Source organism: Somniosus microcephalus, unplaced genomic scaffold, assembly GCF_052327205.1.
Source record: "Somniosus microcephalus isolate GS21.2 unplaced genomic scaffold, FLI_Smic_1.0 unresolved_chr1, whole genome shotgun sequence".
Lineage (NCBI taxonomy): Eukaryota > Metazoa > Chordata > Chondrichthyes > Squaliformes > Somniosidae > Somniosus > Somniosus microcephalus.
In genome coordinates this window covers 46308165-46323609 of record NW_028225179.1, presented here as the reverse complement: position 1 = coordinate 46323609, position 15445 = coordinate 46308165, and the positions used below count along the sequence as shown (strand labels likewise).

Below are 15445 nucleotides of genomic sequence, written 5' to 3'. Positions count from 1 at the left end.
TGTCGGAGGGTCAGTACGAGGGAGTGCTGCACTGTCGGAGGAGCAGTACTGAGTGAGCGCTACACTGTCGGAGGGTCAGTACTGAGGGAGTGCTGCACTGTCGGAGAGGCACTACTGAGGGAGCGCTACACTGTCGGAGGGTCAGTACTGAGAGAGCGCTGCACTGTCGGAGGGGCAGTACTGAGGGAGTGCTGCACTGTCGGAGGGTCAGTACTGAGAAAGCGCTGCACTGTCGGAGGAGCAGTACTGAGGGAGTGCTGCACTGTCGGAGAGGCAGTACTGAGGGAGCGCCGCACTTTCAGAGAGGCAGTACTGAGGGAGTGCCACACTGTCGGAGGGCAGTACTGAGGGAGAGCAGCAATGTCGGAGGGGCAGTATTGAGGGAACGCCGCACTGTCGGAGGGGCAATACTGAGGGAGTGCAGCAATGTTGGAGGGGCAGTACTGAGGGAGCGCTGCACTGTCGGAGGCGCAGTACTGAGGGAGCGCCGCACTGTCGGAGGGGCAGTACTGAGGGAGCACCGTACTGCCGCAGAGGTAGTACTGAGGGAGTGCCACACTGCCAGAGGTGCAGTACTGAGCGAGTGCTGCACTGTCGGAGGGGCAGTACTGAGGGAGCGCTGCACTGTTGGTGGAGAAGTACTGAGGGAGCTGTGCACTTTCGGAGGGTCTGTACTGAGGGAGCGCTGCACTGTCAGAGGGTCAGAACTGAGGGAGCTCTGCACCGTCGGAGAGGTAGTACTGAGGGAGAGCTGCACTGTCGGAGGGGCAGTACAGAGGGAGGGCCACACTGTTGGGGGGGGCAATACTGAGGGAGCCATGCACTGTCGGGGGGGGCAGTACTGAAGGAGCCCTGCACTGTCAAAGGGGCAGTACTGAGGGAGTGCTGCACTGTCGGAGGGGCAGTACTGAGGAAGAGCTGCACTGCCGGAGGGGCAGTACTGAGGGAGCTCTGCACTGTTGGAGGGGCAGTACTGAGGGATTGCAGCCCTGCCGGAGGGGCACCACTGAGGGAGCGGCGCACTGTCGGCGGTGCAGTACTGAGGGAGAGCCGCACTGTCGGAGGGGCAGCACAGATGGAGCACTGCACTGTCAGATGGGCAGTACTGAGAGAGCGCCGCACTGTTGGAGGGGCAGCACTGATTGAGCACTGCACTGCCAGATGGGCAGTACTGAGGGAGCGATGCACCATCGGGGGGGCTAGTACTGAGGGAGCGCTGCACTGTCGGAGGGCAGTGCTGAGCGAGGGCCGCACTGTAGGAAGGGCAGTACTGAGGGAGTGCTGCACTGTCGGAAGGACGGTACTGAGGGCGCGCCACACTGTCGGAGGGCAGTACTGAGCGAGGGCCACACTGTAGGAGGGGCAGTACTGAGGGAGCGCTGCACTGTCGGAGGATCAGTACTGAGGGAGCGCTGCACTGTCAGAGAGGCAGTACTGAGGGAGCGCTGCACTGTCGGAGGGGCAGTACTGAGGGTGTGCTGCACTGTCGGAGGGGCAGTACTGAGGGAGCGCTGCACTGTCGGAGAGGCAGTACTAAGGGAGCGCTGCACTGTCAGAGGGGCAGTACTGAGGGAGCGCTGAACTATCCGAGGGGCAGTACTGAGGGAGCGCTGCACTGTCGGAGGGTCAGTACTGAGGGAGTGCTGCACTGTCGGAGAGGCAGTACTGAGGGAGTGCTGCACTGTCGGAGGGGCAGTACTGAGGGTGTGCTGCACTGTCGGAGGGGCAGTACTGAGGGAGCGCTGCACTGTCGGAGAGGCAGTACTAAGGGAGCGCTGCACTGTCAGAGGGGCAGTACTGAGGGAGCGCTGAACTATCTGAGGGGCAGTACTGAGGGAGCGCTGCACTGTCGGAGGGTCAGTACTGAGGGAGTGCTGCACTGTCGGAGAGGCAGTACTGAGGGAGTGCTGCACTGTCGGAGGGTCAGTACGAGGGAGTGCTGCACTGTCGGAGGAGCAGTACTGAGGGAGTGCTGCACTGTCAGAGGGTCAGTACTGAGGGAGTGCTGCACTGTCGGAGAGGCAGTACTGAGTGAGCGCTACACTGTCGGAGGATCAGTACTGAGGGAGTGCTGCACTGTCGGAGAGGCACTACTGAGGGAGCGCTACACTGTCGGAGGGTCAGTACTGAGGGAGCGCTGCACTGTCGGAGGGGCAGTACTGAGGGAGTGCTGCACTGTCGGAGGGTCAGTACTGAGAAAGCGCTGCACTGTCGGAGCAGCTGTACTGAGGGAGTGCTGCACTGTCGGAGGGGCAGTACTGAGGGAGCGCCGCACTTTCAGAGAGGCAGTACTGAGGGAGTGCCACACTGTCGGAGGGCAGTACTGAGGGAGAGCAGCAATGTCGGAGGGGCAGTATTGAGGGAACGCCGCACTGTCGGAGGGGCAATACTGAGGGAGTGCAGCAATGTTGGAGGGGCAGTACTGAGGGAGCGCTGCACTGTCGGAGGTGCAGTACTGAGGGAGCGCCGCACTGTCGGAGGGGCAGTACTGAGGGAGCACCGTACTGCCGCAGAGGTAGTACTGAGGGAGTGCCACACTGTCAGAGGTGCAGTACTGAGCGAGTGCTGCACTGTCGGAGGGGCAGTACTGAGGGAGCGCTGCACTGTTGGTGGGGAAGTACTGAGGGAGCAGTGCACTTTCGGAGGGTCAGTACTGAGGTAACGCTGCACTGTCAGAGAGTCTGTACTGAGGGAGCGCTGCACTGTCAGAGGGTCAGAACTGAGGGAGCTCTGCACCGTCGGAGAGGTAGTACTGAGGGAGAGCTGCACTGTCGGAGGGGCAGTACAGAGGGAGGGCCACACTGTTGGGGGGGGCAATACTGAGGGAGCCATGCACTGTCGGGGGGGGCAGTACTGAAGGAGCCCTGCACTGTCAAAGGGGCAGTACTGAGGGAGTGCTGCACTGTCGGAGGGGCAGTACTGAGGGAGCTCTGCACTGTTGGAGGGGCAGTACTGAGGGATTGCAGCCCTGCCGGAGGGGCACTACTGAGGGAGCGGCGCACTGTCGGCGGTGCAGTACTGAGGGAGAGCCGCACTGTTGGAGGGGCAGCACAGATGGAGCACTGCACTGTCAGATGGGCAGTACTGAGAGAGCGCCGCACTGTTGGAGGGGCAGCACTGATTGAGCACTGCACTGCCAGTTGGGCAGTACTGAGGGAGCGATGCACCGTCGCGGGGGCTAGTACTGAGGGAGCGCTGCACTGTCGGAGGGCAGTGCTGAGCGAGGGCCGCACTGCAGGAAGGGCAGTACTGAGGGAGTGCTGCACTGTCGGAAGGACGGTACTGAGGGCGCGCCACACTGTCGGAGGGCAGTACTGAGCGAGGGCCACACTGTAGGAGGGGCAGTACTGAGGGAGCGCTGCACTGTCGGAGGATCAGTACTGAGGGAGCGCTGCACTGTCAGAGAGGCAGTACTGAGGGAGCGCTGCACTGTCGGAGGGGCAGTACTGAGGGTGTGCTGCACTGTCGGAGGGGCAGTACTGAGGGAGCGCTGCACTGTCGGAGAGGCAGTACTAAGGGAGCGCTGCACTGTCAGAGGGGCAGTACTGAGGGAGCGCTGAACTATCCGAGGGGCAGTACTGAGGGAGCGCTGCACTGTCGGAGGGTCAGTACTGAGGGAGTGCTGCACTGTCGGAGAGGCAGTACTGAGGGAGTGCTGCACTGTCGGAGGGTCAGTACGAGGGAGTGCTGCACTGTCGGAGGAGCAGTACTGAGGGAGTGCTGCACTGTCGGAGGGTCAGTACTGAGGGAGTGCTGCACTGTCGGAGAGGCAGTACTGAGTGAGCGCTACACTGTCGGAGGGTCAGTACTGAGGGAGTGCTGCACTGTCGGAGAGGCACTACTGAGGGAGCGCTACACTGTCGGAGGGTCAGTACTGAGGGAGCGCTGCACTGTCGGAGGGGCAGTACTGAGGGAGTGCTGCACTGTCGGAGGGTCAGTACTGAGAAAGCGCTGCACTGTCGGAGGGTCAGTACTGAGGGAGTGCTGCACTGTCGGAGAGGCAGTACTGAGGGAGCGCTGCACTGTCGGGTGGGGGCAGTACTGAGGGAGTGCTGCACTGTCGGAGGGGCAGTACTGAGGGAGTGCTGCACTGTCGGAGGGTCAGTACTGAGAAAGCGCTGCACTGTCGGAGGTGCAGTACTGAGGGAGTGCTGCACTGTCGGAGGGGCAATACTGAGGGAGCTCTGCACTGTCGGATGAGCAGTACTGAGGGAGCGCTGCACTGTCGGAGGGACAGCACTGAGGGAGTGCTGCACTGTTGGAGGGTCAGTACTGAGGGAGCACTGCACTGTCGGGTGGGGGCAGTACTGAGGGAGCACCGCACTGTCGGAGGGGCAGTACTGAGGGAGCACTACACTGTCGGAGGTGCCTTCTTTCGGATGAATCGTTAAACCGAGGCCCTGTCTGCCCTCTCAGGTGGATGCAATGGATCCCACGGCTTTATTTCGAAGAAGAGCAGGTGAGTGTGTCCCGGTGTCCTGGCCGATATTTATCCCTCAACCAACGTCACTAAGACAGATTATTCAAGTCAGTATCACTTTGCTGTTTGTGGGAGTTTGCTGTGCGGAAATTGGCTGCCGTGTTTCCCACATTACAACAGTGACCACACTTCAAATAGTACTTAATTGGCTGTGAAGCACTTCGGGACGTCCGGTGGTCGTGAAAGGCGCTATAGAAATGCATGTCTTTCTTTCTTTTTATGTTGCCAGGACCAAACTCCTCCCTCATTTTCTTTAAAGGGGCCGCTCGGCACATTCACAGTTCCGCGCGTGCGTGAAATTTAACACTGAAAAAGGTGGTCCCGGGACCGGCAGAGAGCCGGGCGGGCGGGCGGTCACTCCGTTTAGAGGGAAGGTTGCCTGGGCTGGGGAATTTTAGCTGTGAGGAAAGATTGGATAGGCTGGGCTTGTTCTCTTTGGAACAGAGGAGGCTGAGGGGAGATTTAATTGAGGTGTAAAAAATTATGAGGGGCCTAGATAGAGTGGATAGAACGGACCTATTTCCCTTAGCAGAGAGGTCGATAACCAGGGGGCACAGATTTAAAGTAATTGGGGGGAGGTTTAGAGGGGAGTTGAGGAGAACTTTGTTCACCCAGAGGCTGGTTGGAATCTGGAACTCACTGCCTGAAAGGGAGGTCGAGGCAGAAACCCTCATTACATTGAAGAAGTACTTGGATGTGCGCTTGAAGTGCCGTAACCTGCAGGGCTACGGACCAAGAGCTGGAAAGTGGGGTTAGGTTGGAGAGCTCTTTCTCGACCGGCACAGACATGAACAAAGCATAGGGGGTCTTGGGCTTCATAAATAGAGGTATTGAGTACCAAAGTAGAAGTATCTCCAACCACTATCTGCCCCACCTGTGACAGAGACTGTCGGTCCCGCATTGGACTGATCCGTCACCTGAGAACTCATTTTTAATGTGGAAGCAAGTCATCCTCGGTTCCGAGGGACTGCCTAAGAAGAAGTAGAGAAGTTATGCTGAACCTTTCTAAGGCACTGGTTAGGCCACAATTGGAGTATTGCGTTCAGTTCTGGTCACCACACTTTAGGAAGGATGTGAAAGCCCTCAAGAGGGTGCAGAGGAGATTTACCAGAATGGTTCCGGGGATGGGGGATCTTAGCTACAAGGACAGGTTGGAGAAGCTGGATTTGTTTTAATTAGAGCAAAGGAGGTTGAGGGGTGATTTGATGGAGGTGTACAAGATTATGACGGGTTTGGACAGGCTAGACGGGGAAAGGCTGTTCACAATACTTGATGGTACAAGAACCAGGGGAGACAGATTTAAGGTTTTGGGCAAGAGATACAGGGGGGGACGTGAGGATAAACTTTTTTACGCAGCGAGTGGTGAGGACCTGGAACTCGCTGCCGACGGAAGTGTTGGAAGCGGAGACACTCGATGTTTTCAAGGGGAAACTGGATAGGAACTCGAGGGAAATAAACTTGCAGGGCTACGGGGATAGAGCGGGGGAATGGGGCTGACTGGACTACTCTACAGAGAGCCGGCACGGACTCAATGGGCCGAATGGCCTCCTTCTGTGCCGTTATGACTCTATGATGATGGGCCGAATGGCCTCCTTCTGTGCCGTTATGACTATGATGATGGACCGAATGGCCTCCTTCTGTGCCGTTATGACTATGATGATGGGCCGAATGGCCTCCTCCTGTGCCGTTATGACTATGACGATGGGCCGAATGGCCTCCTTCTGTGCCGTTATGGCTCTATGATGATGGGCCGAATGGCCTCCTTCTGTGCCGTTATGACTCTATGACGATGGGCCGAATGGCCTCCTCCTGTGCCGTTATGACTCTATGATGATGGGCCGAATGGCCTCCTTCTGTGCCGTTATTGCTCTATGACGATGGGCCAAATAGCCTCCTTCTGTGCCGTTATGACTCTATGATGATGGGCCGAATGGCCTCCTTCTGCGGCGCGAGTTTCTATGATTCTTTGCAGGCGCTTACTCTGGATTTCTCCGCCTCTTACTCTGAACCTTCAGATTATTTCACCGACCCCCTCGCAACGTCTCTGCAGACCCTCCGGGGTCCGCAGGCCCCAGTTTGAGAAACGCAGGCTTAAAGCTCCGGTCAGACCCACATCTGGAGTTACTGCGTTCAGCTGTGGGCGCCGCACCTCGGGACGGGTAGACTGGCCTTGGAGGGGGAGCAGCGCGAAATCGCCAGAATGATGCCCGGGGGGGGGTGCTAAAAGGGTTAAATTATGAGGACAGGTTGCACAGACGCGGCTTGTGTTCCCTCGAGTTTAGAAGATTAAGGGGTGATCTAATCGAGGTGTGTAAGATGATTAAAGGATTCGATAGGGTAGATCAAGAGAGAGAAGCTATTTCCTCTGGTGGGGGGGAGTCCATAACAAGGGGGCTTCACCTTATAATTAGAGCCAGGGGTGATGTCAGGAAGCACAAAGGGTAGTGGAAATCTGAAACTCTCGTCTACCAAAAGACTGTTGAGGCTGGAGCTTTCAAGTCTGAGATGGTCTCTACAGATGGTGGTGAAAGCTGCACAACATACTATAGGAATTAAACTACCTGCTGTGCAGGATATCTACCCGAGAGGTGCCGGGGGAAGGCCCTGAGAATCATCAAAGACGCGAGCCACCCCAGCCACAGCCTCTTCACCCTGCTCCCGTCCGGTAAGAGATACCGAAGCATACGGTCTCGTACCAGCAGGTTTCGAAACAGCTTCTACCCCCAGGCCATGAGACTCATGAACAAATAATTTATTATTTATTACTGCTGTTTTATTTATTATTACTGTATTTCTATTAGTATTTTTATCATTGCTATGCCATATTTATTCCAATGTTGGGAGGACTCATAAAAATCAACATTTCATTGTGCAATACACACGTCTGCTGCATATATGACAAATAAAATTGAATTGAATTGAATTGAGAGGGATCAATTTTTGTTGAGTAAGGGTATTGAGGGATATGGAGCCAAGGTGTGTCAATGGAGTGGAGGTACAGATCAGTAATGATCTGATTGAATGGCGGAACAGGCTCGAGGGGCTGAATGGCCTCCAATTCCGGCCTCTTGCGCATCCTCCCCCCGCCCCCCGATTTCCATCGCTCCGCCATTGGTGGCCGTGCCTTCAGCTGCCTGGGCCCCAAGCTCTGGAATTCCCTCCCTGAAACCTCTCCGCCTCTCTCTCCTCCTTTAAGACGCTCCTTAAAACCGACCTCTTTGACCAAGCTTAGAGTCAGCTGTCCAATGCCTCCTTTCAAATGTTGGTGTTCAGAGAGATTTGGGTGTCCTCGTGCAAGAAACACAGAATGTTAACATGCAGGTACAGCAAGCAATAAGGAAGGCAAATGGCATGTTGGCCTTTATTACAAGGGGGTTGGCGTATAAGAGTAAGGAAGTCTTACTACAATTATACAGGGCCTTGGTGAGACCACACCTGGAGTACTGTGCACAGTTCTGGTTTCCTTATCTAAGGAAGGATATATTTGCCTTGGAGGCGGTGCAACAAAAGTTCACTAGATTGATTCCTGGGATGAGAGGGCTGTCCATTGAGGAGATTGAGTAGAATGGGCCGATACTCTCTCGAGGTTAGAAGAATGAGAGGTGATCTCCTTGAAATGTATAAAATTCTTACCGGGTTTGACATGTTAGGTGCTGAGAAGTTGTTTCCCCCTGGCTGGAGAGTCTGGATCTACGGGTCACAGTCTCAGGATAAGGGGTCGGCCATTTAAGACTGAGATGAGGCGGAATATCTTCACTCAGAGGGTTGTGAATCTTTGGAATTCTCTACCTGAGAGGGCTGTGGAAGCTGAATCGTTGAGTATATTCAAGGCTGAGATCGATAGATTTTTGCACTCTCGGGGAATCGAGGGATATGGAGATCGGGCGGGAAAGTGGAGTTGAGGTCGAAGATCGGCCATGATCTGATTGAATGGCGGAGCAGGCTCGAGGGGCCGAATGGCCGACTCCTGCTCCTATTTCTTATGTTCTTATCTTATGTTCCTATGTGGCGCGGTGTCAAATTTTGTTTGCTAGCAAGTTGTTGTTGGGGGAGGTTACAGAGATAGGGAGGGGGGCGAGGGCCATGCAGGGATGGAACATGAGGGTGAGAACTCTTGCTTGTCCCTATATGTTTGGAAGTAAGTGATAATGTGCAGAATAAAATTCAGCAACTTAATCAGACTGAAATAGTTTTAATTTAACTTAATAATTTTATCCTGTAAAAATCATTGCAATATTTGAAACAGTTTTGAGACAGGTTGGTATGGCTGTGTCGCTATGAGTGCAGATCATTATATATTATTTTACACATTATACATGAAGGAAATATTGGGTTTTAACTTCAGGGCTGTGGTAACTCGAGCTTGTCAACCTGTTACATCCTGTTCGCACCCCGATCTCCTTAAATAGACACTCGAACGATCTCACACCCAGTGTATGAGCACGTAGAAAGAGAGCTGATAGTCCAGGACCCCTTTTAAAGAGAGAGTCTCACCATCAAGGACCCCTTTTAAAGAGAGAGTCTCACCATCAGGGACCCCTTTTAAAGAGAGAGTCTCACCATCAAGGACACCTTTTAAAGAGAGAGTCTCACCATCAGGGACCCCTTTTAAAGAGAGAGTCTCACCATCAGGGGCCCCTTTTAAAGAGAGAGTCTCACCATCAGGGACCCCTTTTAAAGAGAGAGTCTCACCATCAAGGACCCCTTTTAAAGAGAGAGTCTCACCATCAGGGACCCCTTTTAATGAGAGAGTCTCACCATCAGGGACCCCTTTTAAAGAGAGAGTCTCGCCATCAGGGACCCCTTTTAAAGAGAGAGTCTCACCATCAGGGACCCCTTTTAAAGAGAGAGTCTCTCCATCAGGGACCTCTTTTACAGAGAGAGTCTCACCATCAAGGACACCTTTTAAAGAGAGAGTCTCACCATCAGGGACACATTTTAAAGAGGGAGTCTCATCATCAGGGACCCCTTTTAAAGAGAGAGTCTCACCATCAGGGACCCCTTTTAAAGAGAGAGTCTCACCATCAGGGACCCCTTTTAAAGAGAGAGTCTCACCATCAGGGACCCCTTTTAAAGTGAGAGTCTCACCATCAGGGACCCCTTTTAAAGAGGGAGTCTCACCATCAGGGACCCCTTTTAAAGAGAGAGTCTCACCATCAGGGACCCCTTTTAAAGAGAGAGTCTCACCATCAGGGACCCCTTTTAAAGAGAGAGTCCCACCATCAGGGACCCCTTTTAAAGTGAGAGTCTCACCATCAGGAATCCCTTTTAAAGAGGGAGTCTCACCATCAGGGACCCCTTTTAAAGAGTGAGTCTCACCATCAGGGACCTCTTATAAAGAGAGAGTCTCACCATCAGGGACCCCTTTTAAAGAGAGAGTCTCACCATCAGGGACCACTTTTAAAGAGAGAGTCTCACCATCAGGGACCTCTTATAAAGAGAGAGTCTCACCATCAGGGACCCCTTTTAAAGAGAGAGTCTCACCATCAGGGACCACTTTTAAAGAGAGAGTCTCACCATCAGGGACCTCTTATAAAGAGAGAGTCTCACCATCAGGGACCACTTTTAAAGAGAGAGTCTCACCATCAGGGACCTCTTATAAAGAGAGAGTCTCACCATCAGGGACCCCTTTTAAAGAGAGAGTCTCACCATCAGGGACCCCTTTTAAAGAGGGAGTCTCAACATCAGGGACCCATTTTAAAGAGAGAGTCTCACCATCAGGGACCCGTTTTAAAGAGAGAGTCTCACCATCAGGGACCCCTTTTAAAGAGGGAGTCTCTCCATCAGGGACCCATTTTAAAGATAGAGTCTCACCATCAGGGACCCGTTTTAAAGAGAGAGTCTCACCATCAGGGACCCCTTTTAAAGAGGGAGTCTCACCATCAGGGACCTCTTATAAAGAGAGAGTCTCACCATCAGGGACCCCTTTTAAAGAGAGAGTCTCACCATCAGGAACCCCTTATAAAGAGAGAGTCTCACCATCAGGGACCCCTATTAAAGAGGGAGTCTCACCATCAGGGACCCATTTTAAAGATAGAGTCTCACCATCAGGGACCCCTTTTAAAGAGAGAGTCTCACCGTCAGGGACCCCTTTTAAAGAGAGTCTCACCATCAGGGACCCCTTTTAAAGAGAGAGTCTCACCGTCAGGGACCCCTTTTAAAGAGACAGTCACACCATCAGGGACCCCTTTTAAAGAGAGAGTCTCACCATCAGGAACCCCTTTTAAAGAGAGAGTCTCACCATCAGGGACCCCTTTTAAAGAGAGAGTCTCACCATCAGGGACCCCTTTTAAAGAGAGAGTCTCACCGTCAGGGACCCCTTTTAAAGAGACAGTCTCACCATCAGGGACCCCTTTTAAAGAGAGAGTCTCACCATCAGGGACCCCTTTTAAAGAGAGTGTCTCACCATCAGGGACCCCTTTTAAAGAGGGAGTCTCATCATCAGGGACCCCTTTTAAAGAGGGAGACTCACCATCAGGGACCCCTTTTAAAGAGGGAGTCTCACCATCAGGGACCCGTTTTAAAGAGAGAGTCTCACCATCAGGGACACATTTTAAAGAGAGAGTCTCACCATCAGGGACCCCTTTTAAAGAGGGAGTCTCATCATCAGGGACCCCTTTTAAAGAGAGAGACTCACCATCAGGGACCCCTTTTAAAGAGGGAGTCTCACCATCAGGGACCCGTTTTAAAGAGAGAGTCTCACCATCAGGGACCTCTTTTAAAGAGGGCGTCTCACCATCAGGGACCCCTTTTAAAGAGAGAGTCTCACCATCAGGGGCCCCTTTTAAAGAGAGAGTCTCACCATCAGGGACCCCTTTTAAAGAGAGAGTCTCACCATCAGGGACCCCTTTTAAAGAGAGAGTCTCACCATCAGGGACCCCTTTTAAAGAGAGAGTCTCACCATCAGGGACCCCTTTTAAAGAGGGAGACTCACCATCAGGGGCCCCTTTTAAAGAGAGAGTCTCACCATCAGGGACCCCTTTTAATGAGGGAGTCTCACCATCAGGGACCCCTTTTAAAGAGAGAGTCTCACCATCAGGGGTCAAAGGGGAAACGTAATGGAATCAGCGGATTAGGCGAGCGGGGGTGGGGGGAGGCATTTGGCAATCGCGGTGCTTACAAGTGAGGGCGGCAATCCAGCCGTGGGGTTGCTGCTCCTGATCTGTGCCTGCTGACTGTCCCTAGAAAGCGCAGATTTGCAGGTGTGCGATGCCCTACGCAGTTGAATATCCGCCCAGGCTGATGGACGTTTGGGTTGATGTGATGGATATTCGGCTCCGGAGACTGTTCCCCAAGGGGGTGGGGGGAGGATTGGTGTGTGTGTGTGGGGAGCGCAGAGGAAGGGGAAGGGCCTCTGGGAAGCAAGTGGAACTAGATTAAGATGAGGGGTTTAATCAGGCATTGGGCGGTGGTGTGGGCGAGGGGGAGGGGGATGAGTATCCTGGCCCCACATCGCCGGCCAGTGACATCCTCCAACCCCGCTCGCCAGGAAATCACCGTGTTGGGTGGATTTCAGGGATATAGGGGGCTCCTCCGGGTTCTGCACCCATCCCGCCCCCCCCCAGCTCTGAGGGACTGGCGGACGGATCATGGGGTTCACCCTGTCGAACAGCTGACGGACGCATCATCCCACAGGACCGGTCCACTCCCACCACCCCCCGCCCCCCAGTTCAACAGTGGCTCTGTTGGGCGCACTCTCGCCTCTGAGGCAGACAGTTGTAGGCCCAATTCCCTCTCCAGAGACTTGAGCACAAAAAGCTAGGTTGACACTCCAGTGCAGTACTGAGGTAACGCCGCACTGTCGGGAGAGGCAGTACTGAGGGAGCGCTGCACTGTCAGAGGGGCAGCACTGAGGGAGTGCCGCACTGTCGGGAGGGGCAGTACTGAGGGAGCGCTGCACTGTCAGGGGGGCAGTACTGAGGGAGTGCTGCACTGTCGGAGGGGCAGTACTGAGGGAGCGCTGCACTGTCCGAGTGACTGTACTGAGGGAGCGCTGCACTGTCAGAGAGGCAGTACTGAGGGAGCGCTGCACTGTCGGAGGGGCAGTACTGAGGGAGTGCTGCACTGTCGGAGGGGCAGTACTGGGGGAGCGGTGCACTGTCGCGGGGGGCCATACTGAGGGAGCGCTGCACTGTCGGAGGGGCAGTACTGAGGGAGCGCTGCACTGTCGGAGGGGCAGTACTGAGGGAGCGCTGCACTGTCGGAGGGGCAGTACTGAGGCTGCGCCGCACTGTCAGAGGGGCAGTACTGAGGGAGCGCTGCACTGTCGGAGGGTCAGTACTGAGGGAGTGCTGCACTGTCGGAGGGGCAGTACTGAGGGAGCGCTGCACTGTCGGAGGGGCCATACTGAGGGAGCACTACACTGTCGGAGGGGCAGTACTGAGGGAGCGCCGCACTGTCAGAGGGGCAGTACTGAGGGAGCGCCGCACTGTCGGAGAGGCAGTACTGAGGGAGCGCTGCACTGTCGGGGGGGGCCATACTGAGGGAGCGCTGCACTGTCGGAGGGGCAGTACTGAGGGAGCGCTGCACTGTCGGAGGGGCAGTACTGAGCGAGCGCCGCACTGTCGGAGGGGCAGTACTGAGCGAGCGCCGCACTGTCGGAGGGGCAGTACTGAGCGAGCGCCGCACTGTCGGTGGGGCAGTACTGAGGGAGCGCCGCACTGTCGGAGGGGCAGTACTGAGGGAGTGCCGCACTGTTGGAGAGGCAGTACTGAGGGAGCGGTGCACTGTCACGGGGGGCCATACTGAGGGAGCGCCGCACTGTCGGAGGGGCAGTACTGAGGGAGTGCCGCACTGTTGGAGAGGCAGTACTGAGGGAGCGCTGCACTGTCGCGGGGGGCCATACTGAGGGAGCGCTGCACTGTCGGAGGTGCCATCTTTCGGATGAGACATTAAACCGAGGCCCCGTCTGCTCTCTCGGGTGGACTTAAGCGATTCCGTGGCACTATTTCGAAGAAGAGCAGTGGAGTTCTCCCCAGGATCTTGGCAAATATTCATCCCTCAATCAACATCATTAAAACAGATGATCTGGTCATTATCACGTTGCAGTTTGTGGGAGCTTGCTGTGCGCAAATTGGCTGCCGCGTTTCCCACATTACAAAACTTAAAAAAGTACTTCATTTGCTGTAAAGCGCTTTGAGATGTCCGGTGGTCGTGAAAGGCGCTATAGAAAGGCAAGTCTTTCTTTCTTAACGAGCGGTTGTGTTGAGAGGAGCGGGGAGAGGGTGGGTGGCAGGGGGCGGGGAACGAAAGTACACAAGGCCGGCAGAGAGGTCGTAGGTCACCAGTCTGCGCGGGCCATCTTATGACCAACCCCCCACCCTCCCCCCACCCCCATCACTCGGGGCGGGCTACGTAATCATGGCAGGTGGCCCCGCCCAGGTGCGGGCCGCAGGTCAGGGAGAAGTCAAAGGTAAGGCTGCCGTAGCTGAAGTAGCAGATCTCGCTGTGGGGGCCGGAGGTCAGGGGTCGCTCGCAGGAGCCCAGGAGGTCGTCGTCGTAGCCGCTGTCGTGGTCCCAGGCCTCCACCCTGAGCCGGATCCCGGGGTCGACCTGGAGGTCGCCCAGGTCGAGGAGGACGTTCCAGACAGGGTTGTTGTTATTGGCGACCACGCCGGTGGAGGCCTTGAACTGGGGGCCGTAGGAGACCTTGATGTAGGCGTCGGTGCCGGTGCTGTAGTCCCCCCAGAGGTCATGGGCCTGCTTGACCATCACCTGCAGCTTGCCCCAGCCCTTCCCCTTGGAGCAGCAGAGCTTGTCCACCCGATTGTCCCCTTGGCAGCTGCAGGAGCAGGGGTCCCTGGGGTCCTGCCGGGCCCCGTGCGGGCAGGTGGGCCGGGAGCAGTTGCGCTCCTCGCCGTTGCGGACGATGTACTCGCTGATGGCGGCCCGCAGGTTGGCATGCCGGGGGTCCCCCCGCCGCACCAGCAGGTGCAAGGGCTCCAGCACGTGGTAGATGACGCCGGGCTGGCTGGCCAAGCTATCGAGCCAGGTGGTGAAGGCCGAGGGGTCGTCCGAGAAGAAGAGGTCTGCTCCCGCGCTCGCCTTGCCGCCCATCAGCTCCGTCTGCCGGTCGCTGTAGGTCTCGTGGAAGCTTCGCTTGCCCTCCATCTTGTCCTGCGCCTCCTTGCAGGCCTGGTACTTGGCGTTAACTTCAGCCTTCGGGCTCACTTTCAATTCAGCTTCCACCTCCAGACAGTCCTTGACCTGGAACAACGTTGGATGACTAAGGTTATTTTACAGAAGTTTGGCCCCACTTGCTTACCCTCCACATGAGCCTCCTCCTACCCCCTACTCCATCTTACACCTTCTGTGCCTTTCTCCGTCACGTACCTACCTGGCTTCAGCTCTTTGGCTCAGTGGATTGCACATTCCCCTCTGTGGCAGAATGTCCCGGATCTAAGACCCACTCCAGAGGCTCGCGTCCCCACAATCCAGACCATACTCCCAGGTGGAGCACTGAGGGAGCGCCGCACTGTCGGCGGGGCAGTACTGAGGGAGCGCTGCACTATCGGAGGGGCAGTACTGAGGGAGCGCCGCACTGTCGGAGGGGCAGTACTGAGGGAGTGCCACACTGTCGGAGGGGCCATTCTGAGGGAGCGCTGCACTGTCGGCAGGGCAGTACTGAGGGAGCGCTGCTCTGTCGGAGGGTCAGTACTGAGGGAGCGCCGCACTGTTGGAGGGGCACTACTGAGGTAGCCCCGCACTGTCAGAGGGGTAGTACTGAGGGAGTGCTGCAATGTCGGAGGGTCAATACTGAGGGAGCGCCTCACTGTCGGAGGGGCAGTACTGAGGGAGCGCTGCACTGCCAGAGTGGCAGTACTGAGGGACTGCCGCACTGTCGGAGGGGCAGTACTGAAGGAGCGCCGCACTGTTTGTTGGAGGTGCAGTACTGAGGGAGCGCTGTACTGTCGGAGGGTCAGTACTGAGGGAGTGCCGCACTGTCGGAGGGGCAGTACTGAGGGA

At 55.9% G+C, this 15445-nt stretch overlaps 1 protein-coding gene across 1 annotated transcript in view; it reads right to left on the bottom strand.

The window, feature by feature from the left end:
- Positions 1-8656: 8656 nt before the first annotated feature.
- Positions 8657-15445, bottom strand: part of LOC147094901 (perforin-1-like) — a 60616-nt gene continuing 53827 nt past the window's right edge. The window contains exon 3 of the mRNA XM_085974529.1: positions 8657-14686. Coding sequence (XP_085830655.1) covers positions 13817-14686 — 870 coding nt within the window. The 3' untranslated portion in view covers positions 8657-13816. The remainder of the gene's footprint in view (positions 14687-15445) is intronic.